A 16,915-nucleotide genomic window follows, 5' to 3' on the forward strand; every position below is an offset into this window, starting at 1 on the left:
GGTCACATTTCACACGACTCGGATATCACTGACCACTAAGCGTGGCGACCCAGCAAAAGCCACCACCACCACCATCATCATCGCCACCGTCGTCATCGTCCGAGCGCGGTCACGGGAGAAGTGTTTGCCCGGCGTTCCTGACAATCGCCCCGACCGTTGACACAGACACGCGAGACGCGCCCGGCACCAGGACAGGTGCGCTCCAGACGACACAATAACGCCGAGGCAAATAACGCGAGCGATTAGCCCCCTGGGCCCTGGCTATGTGTGGAAGCCCCCCCCTGGGAAATTAGCGCGCATTGTAGTTTCGTCCTCCCCCTCCACCCGGTAGCGGTCGTGTCGGGCACGTCCTTTGGAGATCGTTCCTCCGCATTCACGAGTCACGCGGCGAACATCTGCTCGCTAAATCGTCCCCCTAATCGCCGACCAAGTCAATGGGAGTGTCACGCGCGGCAACAAAGGGCAGCGCGAGCTGTTGTTGTTGTAAACACAACCATCGTCCTTGCCCTCCACTGCGTCCAGGTGTGGTCGGTGACATCACCTGTCCTGGGGTGTTCTAATTACCCCCCCACCATAACCCCCCCCCCCGTAACCCCGCCCCCCGTAACCCCGCCCCGCCACAGGTGTGGAGGTCACCTCGCGCAATTACAGCCAAGGTGGTGGTGGTGCTGGTGGTGGTGGTGTTGGTGGTGGTGGTGGTGGTGTTGGCGGTGGTGGTGTTGGTGGTGGTGCTGGTGGTGGTGGTGGTGTTGGTGGTGGTGGTGCTGGTGGTGGTGGTGTTGGTGGTGGTGCTGGCGTTCCGTGTTCCCGCGGTGCGGCTGTGTCGGGCAGGGCCCACACTCACCAACAGCGTCCCGTCCCACGCTACAACCGGCGCACGACGCGTATAATACAGAGCTCAGGGGGCCTTACGCGGTTAAATAAATGAAACTGATTATTTTTATGTTACATTTACCACCCACGATGACATCAACGGTATGAGACGTTGAACCCCGATAAAGAGAGGCTCACAGAGTTGATTTTCTGACGCGTAACATCTCCACTTCTCCCCTCTCACCCTCCCCGTTCCCCGCAGCACGACGGGAAGCCTTACTGCCACGTGCCGTGCTACGGCCTCCTCTTCGGCCCCAAAGGTTCGTCGCCTCGCACGGCACCGTCCGTCCACTCGCGCGGTCAAAAGTGCCAACGTTACGCGCCCGCAGCGGGGCACTCGTTTGAGGCCGAGTCGAAATAGAGGAGGCCCAGAACCGGTTCAGACATTGTTGCATCGCCGTGCTGTTGGCTGTGAGCGAGTGTCGAACTCGGGTCGCTAACCACTACGCTACCGCTCCCCACAAGCAGTTGTACTCCACGGGGCGCCGCGGTGGCTGGGAGATGTTAACTACCTCGCCTGGTATACAGGAGGTCGTGGGTTCGTTCACGACCCTGATGCCTGCTGCTGTATATTTGGAGTTTGCGTCTCTCTCTCTGTCATCATCATCACGGTGGCTGAGAGATGTTAACTACCTCGCCAGGTATACAGGAGGTCGTGGGTTCGTTCCCGACCCTGATGCCTGCTGCTGCTGTATATTTGGAGTTTGCGTGTCTCTCTCTGTCATCATCATCACGGTGGCTGAGAGATGTTAACTACCTCGCCAGGTATACAGGAGGTCGTGGGTTCGTTCCCGACCCTGATGCCTGCTGCTGCTGTATATTTGGAGTTTGCGTGTCTCTCTCTGTCATCATCATCACGGTGGCTGAGAGATGTTAACTACCTCGCCAGGTATACAGGAGGTCGTGGGTTCGTTCCCGACCCTGATGCCTGCTGCTGCTGTATATTTGGAGTTTGCGGTGTCTGTCTCCCAGTGGTCGCGTGGATTTGTCTCCGGGTCCTCCGGTGTTTCCATCCACGTGTAGAATCGACAAGAGTTCAGAGTATTTGGCTGCTAAACATCGCCACGTGATGATGATCCACTTCGTTGAGCTATCATTTGTGGCCATGTCGCTTCTGAAAAAGAGCTACATAGCTCATTGGGGCCTCACCTGGTGAAATAAAATAAAGAGTGTTTTTGATGCGTCGTCGCACACGTCAAAGACACGCACATACACCTGTGGTGGCTGTGCGTGTCTGCCTGTGAGTGGGAGCGGTTATTGTAATAGGTGCTCGCTGACAGCACTTGCCCCCCCGCTCAGTCTGTTGAAGGCTACACGGGGGATCTTTGTCTGTGTGCGTGTACAACCCCCCCCCCCCCCCCACCCCACACAGGAGTGAACACGGGAGTCGTGGGCTGCTACATCTACGAGAACGAGAACGGCACTGCCGCGGAGAACTGAGAGCCAAGCCAACTCCAGACCACCCCCCCCCACCACCCCCGATCCCTTACCCCCCCCCCCACCATCCCCCCCACCATCCCCCCCACCATCCCCCCCACCATCTCCCCCACCCCCCCCCACCGACCAACCCCCCCCACCCACCAACCCCCCCCCGCCCCCGGCGCCGTCTCCCCCCCCCCCCCCCCGCTCGCCCCCGCCACTTCCATCACAATCACCTGCAGTGGAACATTCACCTTGGAGGGACCCCCCCACGCCCCAAACCCCTCCAGCCCAGATGTGCGTTCTCGAGGTTGCGCCACGTGTTGTACGGCACGATGTCCTGCGACGTTTCGTACCACCACCACCTGCTGGGGAATTGGCGTCTGCGTGTCGCACGGTAGGAACTGATCATCTGTTACCGAGACCTGGTGCTGGCATTTGCGTCGCAATTTTTGTTCCGGTAGTGTGGTGGTGGTGGTGATGATGACAGACCTCACGCTGACTTGAGACATATGTCCGGGTTTGGTCTAAGGTGGACAGGGTGGCAACAGCCAACGCTGGGAGCTTCTTCAGTTGAGTACACGTAGAAGCTCTCTGCGCGAAACGTCGGACATCGTGCCCAGACCACACGCGGCCCGAGCATCGGAGAGCTGTACAGCAGCATGCGCTTATCTCCTGCTGCGTGGATGGACAGCCAGCAACCGCCCACGCAGTTCGAATGCAGGCACCAGGCTCGCACCACGGCCTACATAGAAACACCACTCACCCGCTCCAATCATTCGGAGGCAGCGGTTCAGTTCTTCACCAGGTTGTGTGAGCGCGTGCTGTGAGTCTGTGCAGAGGGAGCGGTAGGGTAGCGGTGAGCCGCGCTGCGCTATGAACCCCGCGAACCCGAGTTCGATTCCCGCTCACGGCCAACACCGGTGAGGATTAACTGAATCAGGTCCTGGATCTCACCTAGGTCGACTCAGCCTCAAATGAGTACCGGGTGCGATGTCTGATAAGCATCGCCACTGGGGAGACAAAGGCGGCCGGGCGTGGTGCTGGCCACCCACCCCATCGCGTCCCGTGCCCTGCAGTGCCGGCCAGTCTTCACAGGCTCTCACGAGCAGCACTTGCCCCAACAGTCTATTGAGGCTATATTGGGGATCTTTATCTTTATCTATGTGTGTCTACGGTTATGCATGTACGTCTGTGAATCTCCACGTGAGTCTACATCTCTGAGCGTGGACCACGTGGACACACCACTCACTCGCCTCGATCATTCACCGGGAAACGTTTCAGATAGTCACAAAGAGGCCCCTCCTGAAGATGAGTCTGTTCAAGTCGCTGTTATATTAGTGTTCTATCCAATGGCGTCACTCTAGATCCCAGTCTAGCGACTGGTGGCCGCTACATTCACGTTTGCAAAATAATGGATTATTGATTCGGTTAAATTCAGAACAAAATCGATTCAGTTAATCGACCACTAAACTTAGACCGACAGGCAGACTCAACTGCAGGAGTCCACCCTTAATAATAGATACAACAAGTCCGATGGGTAGACGAATAGAAACACTGACTCTCGCCATAGGAACGTGGAATTCCCACCACTGTATCGGGCCAGCGAATAGTCGATGATCATACTATAACGACAAACATTTCAGCAACAAAACAACAATAACAACCCGCTTCGTGTTTTTTTTGTGAGAAAATGTTCAGTCGTCACAGCCCACGTATTTCATCAAATCCGCTGCCGGGAGACTTTTTTCCTTCATAGAGGTGGGAAAAGTTCGAGCGGAAATTAGTTTTTTTATTCCGTCAGCCTCTGCTGCCCGTTTCTCTCTCCAAGATCTGCGGCTCCACCCCATAGACATCATCGCCATCATGGGAACTCCCTTGCCAGTATGAAAATATAAGAATAGGTTTTACCCTTTCTGGCTATCATGATCTAGCTGCTCAAGCCGAGCTATCAATGTCCTGAGAGTGGCATTGTCGTTGTGCTGTTCGCCTTGTGGCGTCCTCGGGTCTGACACTGTTTGAAACTCGGCTCTAAAGAAATCTGTCTCTGGTGTGGACCAATCAGTTCCAAAGACAATTCATCATATACTATCAGAGCATTATATTATTGGTTCTTTCGGTAAAGTCACGTAGAAGGGAAATAATAAAATAATATTCATATTATATTATTGTTTTATATTTATATCATTTTATTATTTCCCTTCTACGTGACTTTACCGAAAGAACCAAGAATATGAATCCCTGCAGTCACGAAAGCTTTAAATCAAAATTTATCAGAGAATTGTTTTTGTTTGCATGTTCACCACAAGTATGTGTGTTTAATGCGGACATGATTCCTTGCAAAAGGTTCCAGTTTGGTGTTTTAACATCTTAACACAACTGTTGTATTGCTAGAAAGGGGAAAACATTCTTACATCGTCGCCACGTTGTTAAAGCGACCACACCTCCCTTGCATCCGTGTGCCACATCTTCCCGGATCTCGGAAGATTGCTACGCAAGGCTGTGACTATTTGTTTGCTGCTGCTGCCGGTGCTGTGTTGGCAGTGGTGCACAAGCACAATTAACAACAACAACAACACTCAACGCATTCATCAATAACACTGGGGCCTTAATAGGGAAATAAGTAACATTAAAAATATCTTTAAAAAAAACACGCTTTAATGAAATGTACCGTACTAGTAATGGCAGAACTCCACGACTCCAGGAAGTGGCCCCGAGGCTTGCCGCATAACGTCAGGGGACCGTGGTGATTTACAGGCAACGTCAGTTGAGCATGGACAATGAGACCCAAGCCGAAACATAACATATAAAAATGAATGTTTAAAATACTTTTTTATATAGAATATAGTATTGTCATCATTATCGCATCAGTATACCAAGTTTGCAGTCGATACCACATTGGGAAGTGGGTTAAAATTGAGTTGCGAGATTTGAGGATACGACAACAACAACAGAGTGAGTTAAATAAAAGCGTGTAAAAATTTATTAAAAGCGACTGGGGCAATTCAAAACACGTGCTGTCAATAAGTACCATTGCCTCTAGCATCATGCGTGTGCTATGAAGAAGAGTCGTTGCCCGAAACGTCAACTATTATACATGTTTTTTTTTCCTTTTAAGGCCACACGCAGTGTAATTGACGCATGTGTCGGGAACGTCTTGGTCTAGGTATGCTTGAGACGCGTTGGTTCTTGGGTGGGTGAGTGGCCGCCACAAGACCTTGTCACGTGTCGCAGGGTGCGGCCGAGTTTGTAGACCGCGGCCTACGCAGCGTGAGCGGGGGGGGGGGGACGTGGGAGGGGGTCTCCTGGGTTCCTCCCGCACGAAGTCAAACTCTCAATGAATGGATTTGGTCAAATATCTCAGCATGCCAGGGCCCCCTATCTTCGAACAAATCTTGAGGCTTTCGCGGGTAAAACAAATTAAGGGCATTACTGTAGTACTACTATTATTATTATAATAACAATTATATTTCCTCTTTAAGCCCCAGGGCGTGGGGTGACATTTGACAAGTGCGGGCTATTTTGAAAGAAAAAAAAAGGACAAAAAAGTGGACCTCTCCCCAAACTCCGCTGACGTTTAGAGCGCTCGCCGGAGTCTGGTTGAGCAAGTGTTTTGTAGAGGACATTCAACGCAAAAAAAAGTTAGCCCGTAAAAACAAAGTTTTTCACTATAAATCCTTTATATGCGTGTTCAATGGGCCACAACCCAGCCCACATTGGTCTTTGAAACGGGCGGCTAGAGTCCTCTCGTCCTCTGGCTTGAGATGGCTGCCACTTATGGGTCAGATGATTGCCTGCCACCATTAAGCAATTGGTAATTAAATATAAAAAAAAATACCTAAAAAGTGTTAAATTTTGTTAAAAAAAATTTCACGAAAAGAAATTGTCACGCACAACGAGTCTGTGTGCAAAATGTCAGCTCGATTGGATCACGGGAAGTGGGTTTAAAAAAACGACCGAAAGATTTGCACGGTCGTAAGCGCGCAAGCAAGCAAGCAAGTGAACTTAATATAAAGAATTTAATAACACGAAGCCAACACGGCGCTGGGCACCTGATTACAGCCATTCACGGTACTGCCACCTCACCACTGTGGCCCACAGACACACACACAACAACAGCAGCATGATGTATGTGGATTATCCTACGAATTACCCCAACCGTTAATGGGTGTCCATTGTAATTTCTATGTACACATTAACCCCTCTCCCCCACGCCTCTGGCCTTCGCACCTGCTTGGCTCAGCAGTAACGACATCACATTTATCCCTCTATTTAAGACGGCAACAGGAGGGTTTCTCCACAACTCTGGCAGTCGCCTGATGATGCTCGTTGTAAATACTGGCGAAACGTCGTGCTCGAATTGTTAACGCTGTGGGTTTGCTCTCCAACGCACCGGTGTGCTGAACTAGTAACGAATTGGCCACGTTCTGTTGGCGTGACAAACCTTGACTAATTGACTGTGTCGAGTGATGGCGGGTTTAACGGCGCATTTATATTTACGCGCTCGAACCCACACGCCTCACCTATGGACAACATCAACAACAGAAGCAGCGACGTCACCACGACAGCGCTTGTGCCAGACTAGGTGCACATTTGAGGCTCGGAGGCCGTCACGTGAAGTGTCGAAGGCTCGCCGCTGGGCAGGAGGTCACGGGGCAGGCAACGTCCCAGGGGCTGCATCGTCACCCTCAGTCACTCCCCCAGTGGTGCCAACTGGTGGCTGAGTCGGCCCGACGGGTGTAGCCCTGCGCCACCAACCCGGCGAGCCGAGTTCGATTCCCCGATGTGACGATGGGAAATCTGACCCGAGATGACCGGCAAATGCATCGCCCACACCTGTACTACCCATTCACACAACAGACAAAGATCCCCCGTATAGCCTTTAAGAGACTCGTGGGACAGGTGCTGTTAGCGAGCACCTATGAAGGCAGGCACGGCACACGAGGGGATGGATGGTCAGCACCACGCCCGGCCGCCTTTGTCTCCCGAGTCGGCGATGTTTACACATCGCACCGGGTACTCGTTTGAGGCTGAGTCGACCTGGCGGAGGCACAGGACCGGTTCGGGTAATCGTCACCGGTGTCGTTGGTAGTGAGGGGGAATCGAACTCGGGTCGCAGGGTTCGTAGTGCAGCGCGCTAAGCGCTGCGCCACCGCTCTCCACGCACTCGTTCGCACGCGCGCACGGACAGCTCACAGCCACACACCGACCCCTGGGAAGCACATGAGCCTCTTGTAAAAAGAGAAAGTCCAGAGGCAGAATTAGGCTTTGGTATAAATACATTTTATTATTGCCAGTACGCATGATGAATTGTGTAAATAAGTACGGCTACACCGCGGGCATGTTCAGGCGAAAGACAAAAGAGATGGGAAGTCGCTCACAGCGCTTGCCAAGACAACGTCCGTTGCTTTTGTCAACTCGGGGACGCACTCACCCGCATGCAAAAAGATACTTGCAGATACCTACAAAAGACAAAGGTACCCCGTGTGGCTTTCTAAAATGTTGGGGCAAGTGCCGCCAGCGATCGCAATACGTGCACACGCGTGCCTAGCACGCGTCTCTCCCACCACTCTCCTCTTCATGAAGATGGAATGACGATACTTTGGCCATAGGCAGCCCATGCAAATAAGACAAAGATCTCAGTATAGACATAACAGACTGTTGGGGCAAGTGCTCCTTCACACACACGCACACACATACACATACACACGTGCATATGCAGAGACGCGCATACACTCTGAACAAATCCAGTCGCATAACCTGAAATGTTTCCATTCGCTATCGCTAAGGGACAAACTGAAGATTTAGCCAGACGGCGTAAAAATGAACAATCACAAACCCAGATGCGCCGCAAAGATCTCCCCCCGTATAGGCATGAAGGAAGCTGGGGTAAGTGCTGTTAGCCAGCAGCACTTATGAAGGCCGGTACGGCGCAGGAGGGCGTGGGGGAGCTAGTACCACGCCCGGCCGCCTTTGTCTCCCTAGCGGCGATGTTTACACATCGCACCAGGTACTCATTTGAGGCTGAGTCAACCTAGGGGATGCCCAGCACCGGTTCAGATAATCGTCACTGGGTGTTTGCCGTGAGCGGGAATCGAACCCGGGTCGCCAGGTTCGTAGTGCAGCGCGCTAACCGCTACACTACCGCTCACACAGATCCGCACACACACCCGCACACACGCTCACACAGATCCGCACACACACCCGCACACAACCTCGCGTCACCCCCGGGGTGTCCTTGCGCGCAGGGTCAACACACGCGGGCGCATTCGGGGTCTCGAAGTGGCCGAGCCGGGCAGGGCGAGCCAAACTCCACGACTCAAGTCGTGCCAAGGCGACCGCACCCACGGTCGCCCGCGTTCAACGACTGGACACGATTTGGCGCGGCCGACAATTTAACCAAGACTCGACCACAAATTAACGCCGCCCACTCAAGGTCTCTCGGTGTGTGTGTGTGTGTGGAGCCGTTGGCGCGGTGTGTTTAGAGAGGACTGCTGTGAACCCCGTGCTCGGCTCATTTCGATTCCAGGCCACGGCTAACGTCATTCGGGCGAGCGATGTCTGAACTGGTCCTGAGATTTTCCCTCCCTTCCCCTTCCTCCACCCCCCACTGACATCTTCACCATCATGGTCAATCAACTCACATGACCGACACGGCATGGGGTGGAGGCGGTGGTTATTCATCCAGCAGTGGAATGACAAAGACACGTGGATTATGATTATGATTGTTTTTATATGGAGAGGTTTATGTATCTCATTCCGATGAGATCACTTTATTTGGTAGATTGAGATGGATCGTGCCATCGCCTTCATTCATTCATCAGTGAATAGATGATGACGATGACGATGATGATGCTTTCAACCAGCAGTGGATAGAAACGCTGGTCCTGGCTGGAGATTCCCGTGGCTGGACCCTGTCCACCTACACCAATATAATTGACACAACGACTGGTGGTGAGATCGCCATCTCGCAGTGCAAGACGCCCGCGCACGAAACGCCGCGAACAGACATCGAAAGAAGGCGCAAACGTTATTTAAAAGTATTTATTCGGACAATAGTTGCCTGGAGCAGTTGCACCGCCTGCACACTCGACATCACATCGCCGCCCGACTCCGCATCACCCCCTCTATGCATTCTACACACTGCGCCCGGACAGCTGTGCACTCCTGTCAATGTTGTTGTCGTGATCTGTGCAGTTGCTATACTTTCCCCCCAAAAACGCGCTACCCATCGATAAATCTGCACCGGCTTGCGTATTGTGTACTCGTACTACTACTACACACGGTGTGCGGTGACACACGTTACAGAATCGTATACCCACCCACCAACCCTCCCGCGCGTGTGTCGTGTCATTTACACCCGAGTATAAAACTACTATCTCCTGTACCTGTTTGTGTGTGTGTGTCATGTTTGTCGCGATGTACCTTGAGACCGTTCGAACGATCAGTGATGATTGCCAAGGACACAGTGTAACAGGGGTCTGATCTGGTGGTGGTGGTGATGATAATGATTATAGTGGCCAATATTTAGACCGGTAATGGGCCCCGCCTAGGTCGACTCAGCTTTAAATGAGTAAATGGTAGAGTGTGTAAACATAAGCACTGGGGGGACAAAGGTGGCCGGGCGTGGTGCTGGCCACCCACCCCCCTCGTGCCCCGCACCTACCTGCACAGGTGTTCGCTAACAGCACCTGTTCCATGAGTGCGTTAAAGGCTCTACGGGGGCATCTTTGTATTTTGTGTGAGTGGGTAGCAAAGGTGTAGTCGTACAGTTGTGGGTGAAAGTGTTGGCCACACCAACTTCTTCGTGTGCCGTTATCGACCTTTGTGGGTGCTCGCTAACAGCACTTGCCCCTAACAGTGTAGGGTAGGCTACACGGGCGATCCCTGTCGTTGATGATGATGGTGATGGTGGCCATATAAGGACGGGTCCACTGTGTAAGACGATGGCGGGGGGGTGGTGAGACTTTAACATCAGACCTTGGATTGAGGCCCCCTGTCGGCTGTGTGCAACTGCTCCCGGTATCTGCGAGAGGGGAGAGATGCAGGCAAGGACGGTGCCGCTCGAGTCAAGTGCACCTAGCCTGGCACAGCACTACGGTGACGTCACCGCCACTGTCTGGCGAATGACGGCTGTTGATGAGCCGCCTCTGAATGGGGCCCGTCTTAGGAAAGAGGGGGGGCGCTCTTCATTAGTGGGGGGGGCATTCGTTTTTTTTTAATAGGCACTCGAACGAAGCATTGTCTGAGACTCACAACGCTTTTGTTAAATGAAAAGTTGGAGCGAGGGCGAGAGAGAGGTGAGGGTGGGGGGGGCAGCTTCTTGTCTACGGACATTTGTGGAGAGGATGGGGGGGGGGCTGTGTGAGCTGTCACGCGCGCTCAGCCACCAATGGCACGAAGTGGTCAATGGAAAAAATCATCAGCATCACCATCATCATCGCCATCGGCATCACCATCATCGCCATCGGCATCACCATCATCATCGCCATCATCATCACCATCAGCATCACCACCATCATCACCATCATCATCGCCATCAGCATCACCATCATCACCACCATCGCCATCACCATCATCATCGCCATCATCATCATCACCATTAGCATCACCATCAGCATCACCATCATCATCACCATCATCATCGCCATCAGCATCGCCATCATCATCATCGCCATCATCAACATCCCCACCATCATCACCATCATCCTCACCATCATCATCACCATCATCATCACCATCATCCTCACCATCATCATCACCATCATCATCGCCATCGGCATCACCGCAAGCTCCGGTTGGTGTCACGCGCGCGCGCCGGGCGTGGTGATGTCCACTGAGTCACGCCACGGTTGGCGCCATGGCGACACAAACACAACAATTAGAAACCGCCAGTCGCCACTTACCAGCGGTGCTTGTGCCAGGCTGGGTGAAAACTTTGATACAGAGGTCCCCCGTATAGCCTGAACACACTGTTGGGGGAAAGTGCTGTTTGCGAGCACCTATGAACACCGGCACGGCACACGAGGGGGTGGGTGGCCAGCACCACCTTTGTCTCCCGAGTGGCGATGTTTTACGACACACCGCACCAGGTACTCATTTTGTCGGCTGAGTCAACCTAGGGGAGGCCCAGAACCGGTTCAGATCATTCGTCACTGGTGGTTGGCCGTAAGCGGGAATCGAACTCGGGGCGCCGGGTTTTGTAGCGCAACGCCCTCTCCACACACAACAACAGCAACAAGCGCCATTCGCCACTAAGTGGCGGTGACGTCACCACGACGCTTGTGCCAGGTTATGTGCACGTTGAGGCCACGTGAAGTGTCGAACGCCCGCTGGGCAGGAGGTCACGGGGCAGACCCAGGTGCCACGGGTCGACTGACTGAGATGATTGAGATGACTGGCTGATGCACCACCTGTGCCCCCTACTGTGCCAACTTGCTGTGCTTTAGCCACCCGGCGCTCCGTTCGTTGTTGTGAGCGTCGCTCCTCCGCCCTCCGTTGTTGTTGGAGGGCAACTGCCTTCAACTGACTGCCCAGTAGCAGCGTCCTTCACGAGCCTCCTCCACTGAGGCCGATCTTGACACCCCTGGTACCAGTCATCGGCAAGTCCACTCAGTTCCACGTCCTCATGTACCACATCTCCACACACTGACACCCACACACGCGCGCACAGACACTTACACACTCAAATACAAACACGTCACACGCATACACGCACCCCCGCCTGTTCCAGCCGGACTACATGACACACAACGCAGTCGGGACCAGAACCACGCCTCGGTTACGCCGGAATTCACGACCCCTGCGTCAGGCACACACTTAAGGCTGAGTCCACCTTGGGGAGACCCAGGGCCGATCCAGTATACTCAGGTAGCCGGTTTTGCAGCGCAATGCGCTGCTAACCACTGGACCACCGCTCCCCACGATCAATCAGCGTGCGATGTAAATGGATCACACCTGCGGTCAAATATGTAGGTCGCATGTGATGGGGTAAAGAAAGAGTGGTTACTCCGATCACGAAACAGACTTCTGACCAGCCAGAGGTCAGGTTGAGTAGATGACAATAGCAATGTTGTGTCGTCACTCCCTCCCTCCCTCCCTCCACCCGACAGAGCCGCAAACTAAAGTGAAGTTGTCAAGCCAAATGTCTCGTCGCTTCAGCACTCGGTACGTTGGAGAGTAACCCCACGCGCGCCGAACAATCACCGCCGTACGACGTGCCGCTGGTAACTGCATGCGCCACCATCGGTGAAGGTGGTGGTCAGAATTCAACTCGCGCAGTGACGCAACAATTCAAGGCGAACATATTTCGAGAGCTTCCCCTTCCACCAACAGTGGCGTGGACAGGCTATTGCGGGGGCTACGCCTTTATCTTCATTTACGTGAACGGTTCAAACAGACGTCACAACAGACTTCACAACAAAGCATCACTCGCTCCACGGTCAGGCCTTACAGCGACCTTTGGATGGCCATCGGACAAAGACGGCGGCGGCCACCGCCACGCGCTCCTTCAGATGCGCTTCTGCGGCCGTCTGGAACGCTCCTCGTTCCCATATTCGTCAGTCACTGGGAGCTGTGACACTTTTAAATAATCTCGGGGGGGATAGCACGTGACGGATAGGGAACGTGTCGTGCGCTAGATGAGACCCCCCCATGTGTTGAGCCGAGAGCCTCTGTGGCAAGCGAGACCGGGCGTGGCTGCATGGTTCTTGACGACGCCGATCAAACACGCGCCTTTCTTGTATCCGGTACCGCATTACGTTATTTTATTTTGCCCATAACACATTCAAAGGCAAAAGACAAAGATCCCCCGTATAGCCTCTGGCGGGCTGTTGGGGAAAGTGAATTTAGCGAGCAGCGCATATGGAGGCTGCTACGGAACACGATGGGGTGGGTGTCCAACACCACGCCCGACTGCCTTTGTCTCCCCAGTGGCGATGTGTTTTTTCTAACCGCACCAGGAACTCATTTGAGGCTGAGTCGACCTAGGGGATCGTCACTGGTGTTGGCCGTGAGCGGGAATCGAACTCGGGTCGCCGGGTTCGTATCGCAGCGCGCTCAAGCCAACAGCACCGCTCCCCATTCACACGCACAAAGACAAAGATCCCCTGCATAGCCTTTGACTGTTGGGACAAGTGCTGTTGGCGAGCACCCATGAAGGCATGCACGGCACAGGAGGCGGTGGTTGGACAACACCACGCTCAGCCGCCTTTGTCTCTCCAACGCTGATGTTTTATATGCACCGCACCAGGTACAAAGACAAAGATCCCCCGTGTAGCCTTAACAGACTGTAGGGGCAAGTGTTGTTAGCGAGCACTTATGAAGGCCAGAACGGTACACGAGGGGATGGGTGGCCAGCACCACGCCCGACCGCCTTTGTCTCCCCAGTGGCGATGTTTACGCATCGCACCAGGTACTCATATGAGGCTGAGTCGACCTTGAGGAGGCCCAGGACCGGTTCAAACAAACGTCACTGGCGTTGGCCGTGAGCAGGAATCGAACCCGGGTGGCGGGGTTCATAGCGCAGCGCGCTAATCGCTACACCACCGCTCCCTACTACACACACCCCCACACGCACACACACCCACACGCACACACACACGTACACGCACACGCACACACACACGCGCCCTACTGTGAAAGTCAACAACGTTGACAATTACATCGCAATGACTTCAACCAGAACAACCGGCCAACCACCGCACTGCCCTCACCACACCTACCACTACCCACACACGAGCACCCGCTGACCGGTTATACGACCCTTCTGAACTCGGATGTCATTAATCATATCAACCCTGCAGGGGTACGATACGTGAGTGATGAGTGCGTGTGACACTGTGTTGGGGTTAGGCCTTCGTAGGTGCTAGCTAACAGCACTTGCCCCTCGTAGTCTGTAGGCTATACGGGGGATCTTTGTCTTTGGGTCAGTTGGGGGTGAGTGTGTGCGGGACGGTGCTTAGCGCGCTGCGTTACAAATCCGGCGACCCGAGTTCGCTTCCTGATCACGGCCAACACCACTGACGATTATCTGAATCGATCCTGGGCCTCTCCTAGGTCGACTCAGCCTCAAACGTGTACCTGGTGCGGTGTGTAAACATCGTAGCTCGGCAGATAAAGGCGGTCGGTCGTGATGCTGGCCACCCATCCCCTCGTGTGCCGTGCCTGCCTACATTGATGCTCGCTAACAGCACCTGTCCCACGAGTCTCTTAAAGGCTATACGGGGGATCTTTGTCTTTTGTGTGAATGGGTAGTACAGGTGTGGGTGATGCATCTGCCGGTCATCTCGGGTCAGATTTCCCATCGTCACATCGGGGAATCGAACTCGGCTCGCCGGGTTGGTGGCGCAGGGCTACACCCGTCGGGCCGACTCAGCCACCAGTTGGCACCACTGGGGGAGTGACTGAGGGTGACAACGCAGACCCCTGGTAGCACCTGCCCCAAGCGTTTGTCTAGGCTGGTCGTTGGGGAGTGGTGGCGCAGTGGTTAGTGCACCGCGCTATGAACACGTGCGCAGGGTGTGGGAGGGCACGTGATCGAGGCGGGCACAGGCAGTGGCACCCAGAGGCCGGGGACCAAGGGCAAGGGGTGGTGGTTATTGTGGTGGTGGTGATTGTGGTGGTGGTGGTTATGGTGGTGGTTATGGTGGTGGTGATGAGAGGGCCTTCAAGGTCAAGCCACCTTCGCAACAAGAGGGAGACCACAATCCAGATGGAGACCGCGGCAGCGGCGATTCGACTGATTTAAGAGTCGGGTCTTGACTCTACAAACCCGCTACGGGACATAGGGCAGAAGGAAGGAAGCGACGGCGGTGAGTGTGGTGGGGGGGGGGGGTGTCAGGAGGGAGTGGAGGAGGCAACCTCAACAGTCTTGCCCGCGACGACCTCTTAAAAGTGTGACGTTGACCCTTCGATAATCAATGACAGCTTCAAAACAAACGATAAAGGGAGAACGTGCGTCATGAAAAACCAGAGATCGTGTCGGGCCAGGAGAGAGGGGACGACGAGAGAAAGAGAGAGATAAAGCGAGATAGAGACATATATGGAGAGAGAGAAAGATAGACAGAGAAAAAGATAGAGAAAGGTAGAGAGATAGGGAGGGAGGAGTGGCTGTTGATGGCTGGGGCTGCTGCATCTGCCAGCCAAAGTCCTCTCCCGACGGTGGCGAGAGAAACGTCTCGTAACGCGTGCCACACGCCCGCGCCTTTTAACCCCGAGGTCGAAAGCTCCGTTCGGGTTCGGCTGCACTGCGCTCTGAACCCGCCCAAACCTGAGTTGGATTCCCCCGGTCGTGGTGAGGGTGCAGCATGGTGACGCCAGGCAGCTGATACAGCTGCCCCTGTATCGACAGGCGATCTCCCTGTATATCTATCTATCTATCTCTCTCGTCTTCTCTCTCCTAACTCTCCTAACCTCAGTTAGATTCCCGTCACAGTAGAGGTGGTGCATGGTGACTCAGGTGCGGGTCTCCCCAGGAGGTCGTGGGTTCGATATTATCTCGGGGAGGGCCCAACGGTGGTGAGATGTTAACTACCTCGCCTGGTGTGCGGTAGGTCAGCGACTCTACACACACCAGCTATCGGCAGCAGAAGCTATCGTGGATCATGTGGGTGCAGACATTCAAAATAGGATGAGGCTGAGTGCTTGGAATTTCGCGGAAGGACAGAGCACTCAACCTCGACGTTCGACGAAAAGCTGACAGCGAAGGAATATATACGCAGTAGGTTGTCATGGATAGGGTGCGTGTGTAGGATGCATGATAAACCCTGGGTGTCCGGTGGTATTTCGTGGGTTTGATCCAGACCCTGACGCCTGTTTTAATTTTTTTTCACCGGGTCCTCCGGTGTTTCCCTCCACATTTAGAAACACGCGTTTGGAGTTTTTGCCTGCTATACATGATAAGCCACTTTCATTGGGCTGTCATTTGTAATAACCAGGTTGCAGCTCAGTGGGCCTCACCTGGTAAAATTTAAATAGTTTAGTTCAGTTTCATCTCCCCCACCCTCTATCTCTCTCCTGGTTAAGCAACTTAAACTTGGAACCATCTGGAAACGCGGCAACTGGAAGCGCATCGTCGCCACCCTCCATTTAAACGAAACCCGCTCCGACCAGCGTGGTGAAGTATGGCTCCGAACAAGCAACACTCGTGGGCCGACAAAGCGTGGGGAAGCCTTCATCCAGCAGTGGGTTGTCACGGGCCACTGCACACTAAACATGCAAGCAGTGCAATGCAAACACGACTTGAATACATTGATTGAGAGTGATATTTGTTGAAGGTGGCGCTGAAACAGTTTTGTTAGCACTCTGCGCTACGAATGCCGTGAACCGAGTTCTAAACTAAACTCAAAAACTATTTTTTATTTTACCCGGTAAGGCCCCAATGAGCTATGGAGCACTTTTTTCAGAAGCGACCTGGCCGCAAATGATAGCTCAACGAAGTGGCTTATCGCGTGCAAATGTATAGCAGCCAAATACTCGAAACGCACGCCGATTCTAAATGTGGCCAGCTTCGGGTACTACATGTGTAGCTACTACACATGTAGTACCCTAAGCTGGCCACATTTAGAATAAGCTACTACACGTGTAGTAGCTACACGTGTAGTAGCTACGGTCCCCGCACTTT

At 53.7% G+C, this 16,915-nt stretch overlaps 1 protein-coding gene across 1 annotated transcript in view; it reads left to right on the plus strand.

Annotated features, from left to right (window-relative positions):
- The window catches only part of LOC144729760 (cysteine-rich protein 2-like), a 35,029-nt gene extending 32,672 nt beyond the window's left edge, over positions 1-2,357 (plus strand). The window contains exons 7-8 of the mRNA XM_078610229.1: positions 1,076-1,133; positions 2,246-2,357. Of these exons, the coding sequence (XP_078466355.1) occupies positions 1,076-1,133; positions 2,246-2,313 (126 nt within the window). The 3' untranslated portion in view covers positions 2,314-2,357. The remainder of the gene's footprint in view (positions 1-1,075; positions 1,134-2,245) is intronic.
- The last annotated feature ends 14,558 nt before the right edge of the window (positions 2,358-16,915 follow it).

This window comes from Lampetra planeri, chromosome 33 (assembly GCF_965212315.1).
Source record: "Lampetra planeri chromosome 33, kcLamPlan1.2.h2, whole genome shotgun sequence".
Taxonomy (NCBI): Eukaryota; Metazoa; Chordata; class Hyperoartia; order Petromyzontiformes; family Petromyzontidae; genus Lampetra; species Lampetra planeri.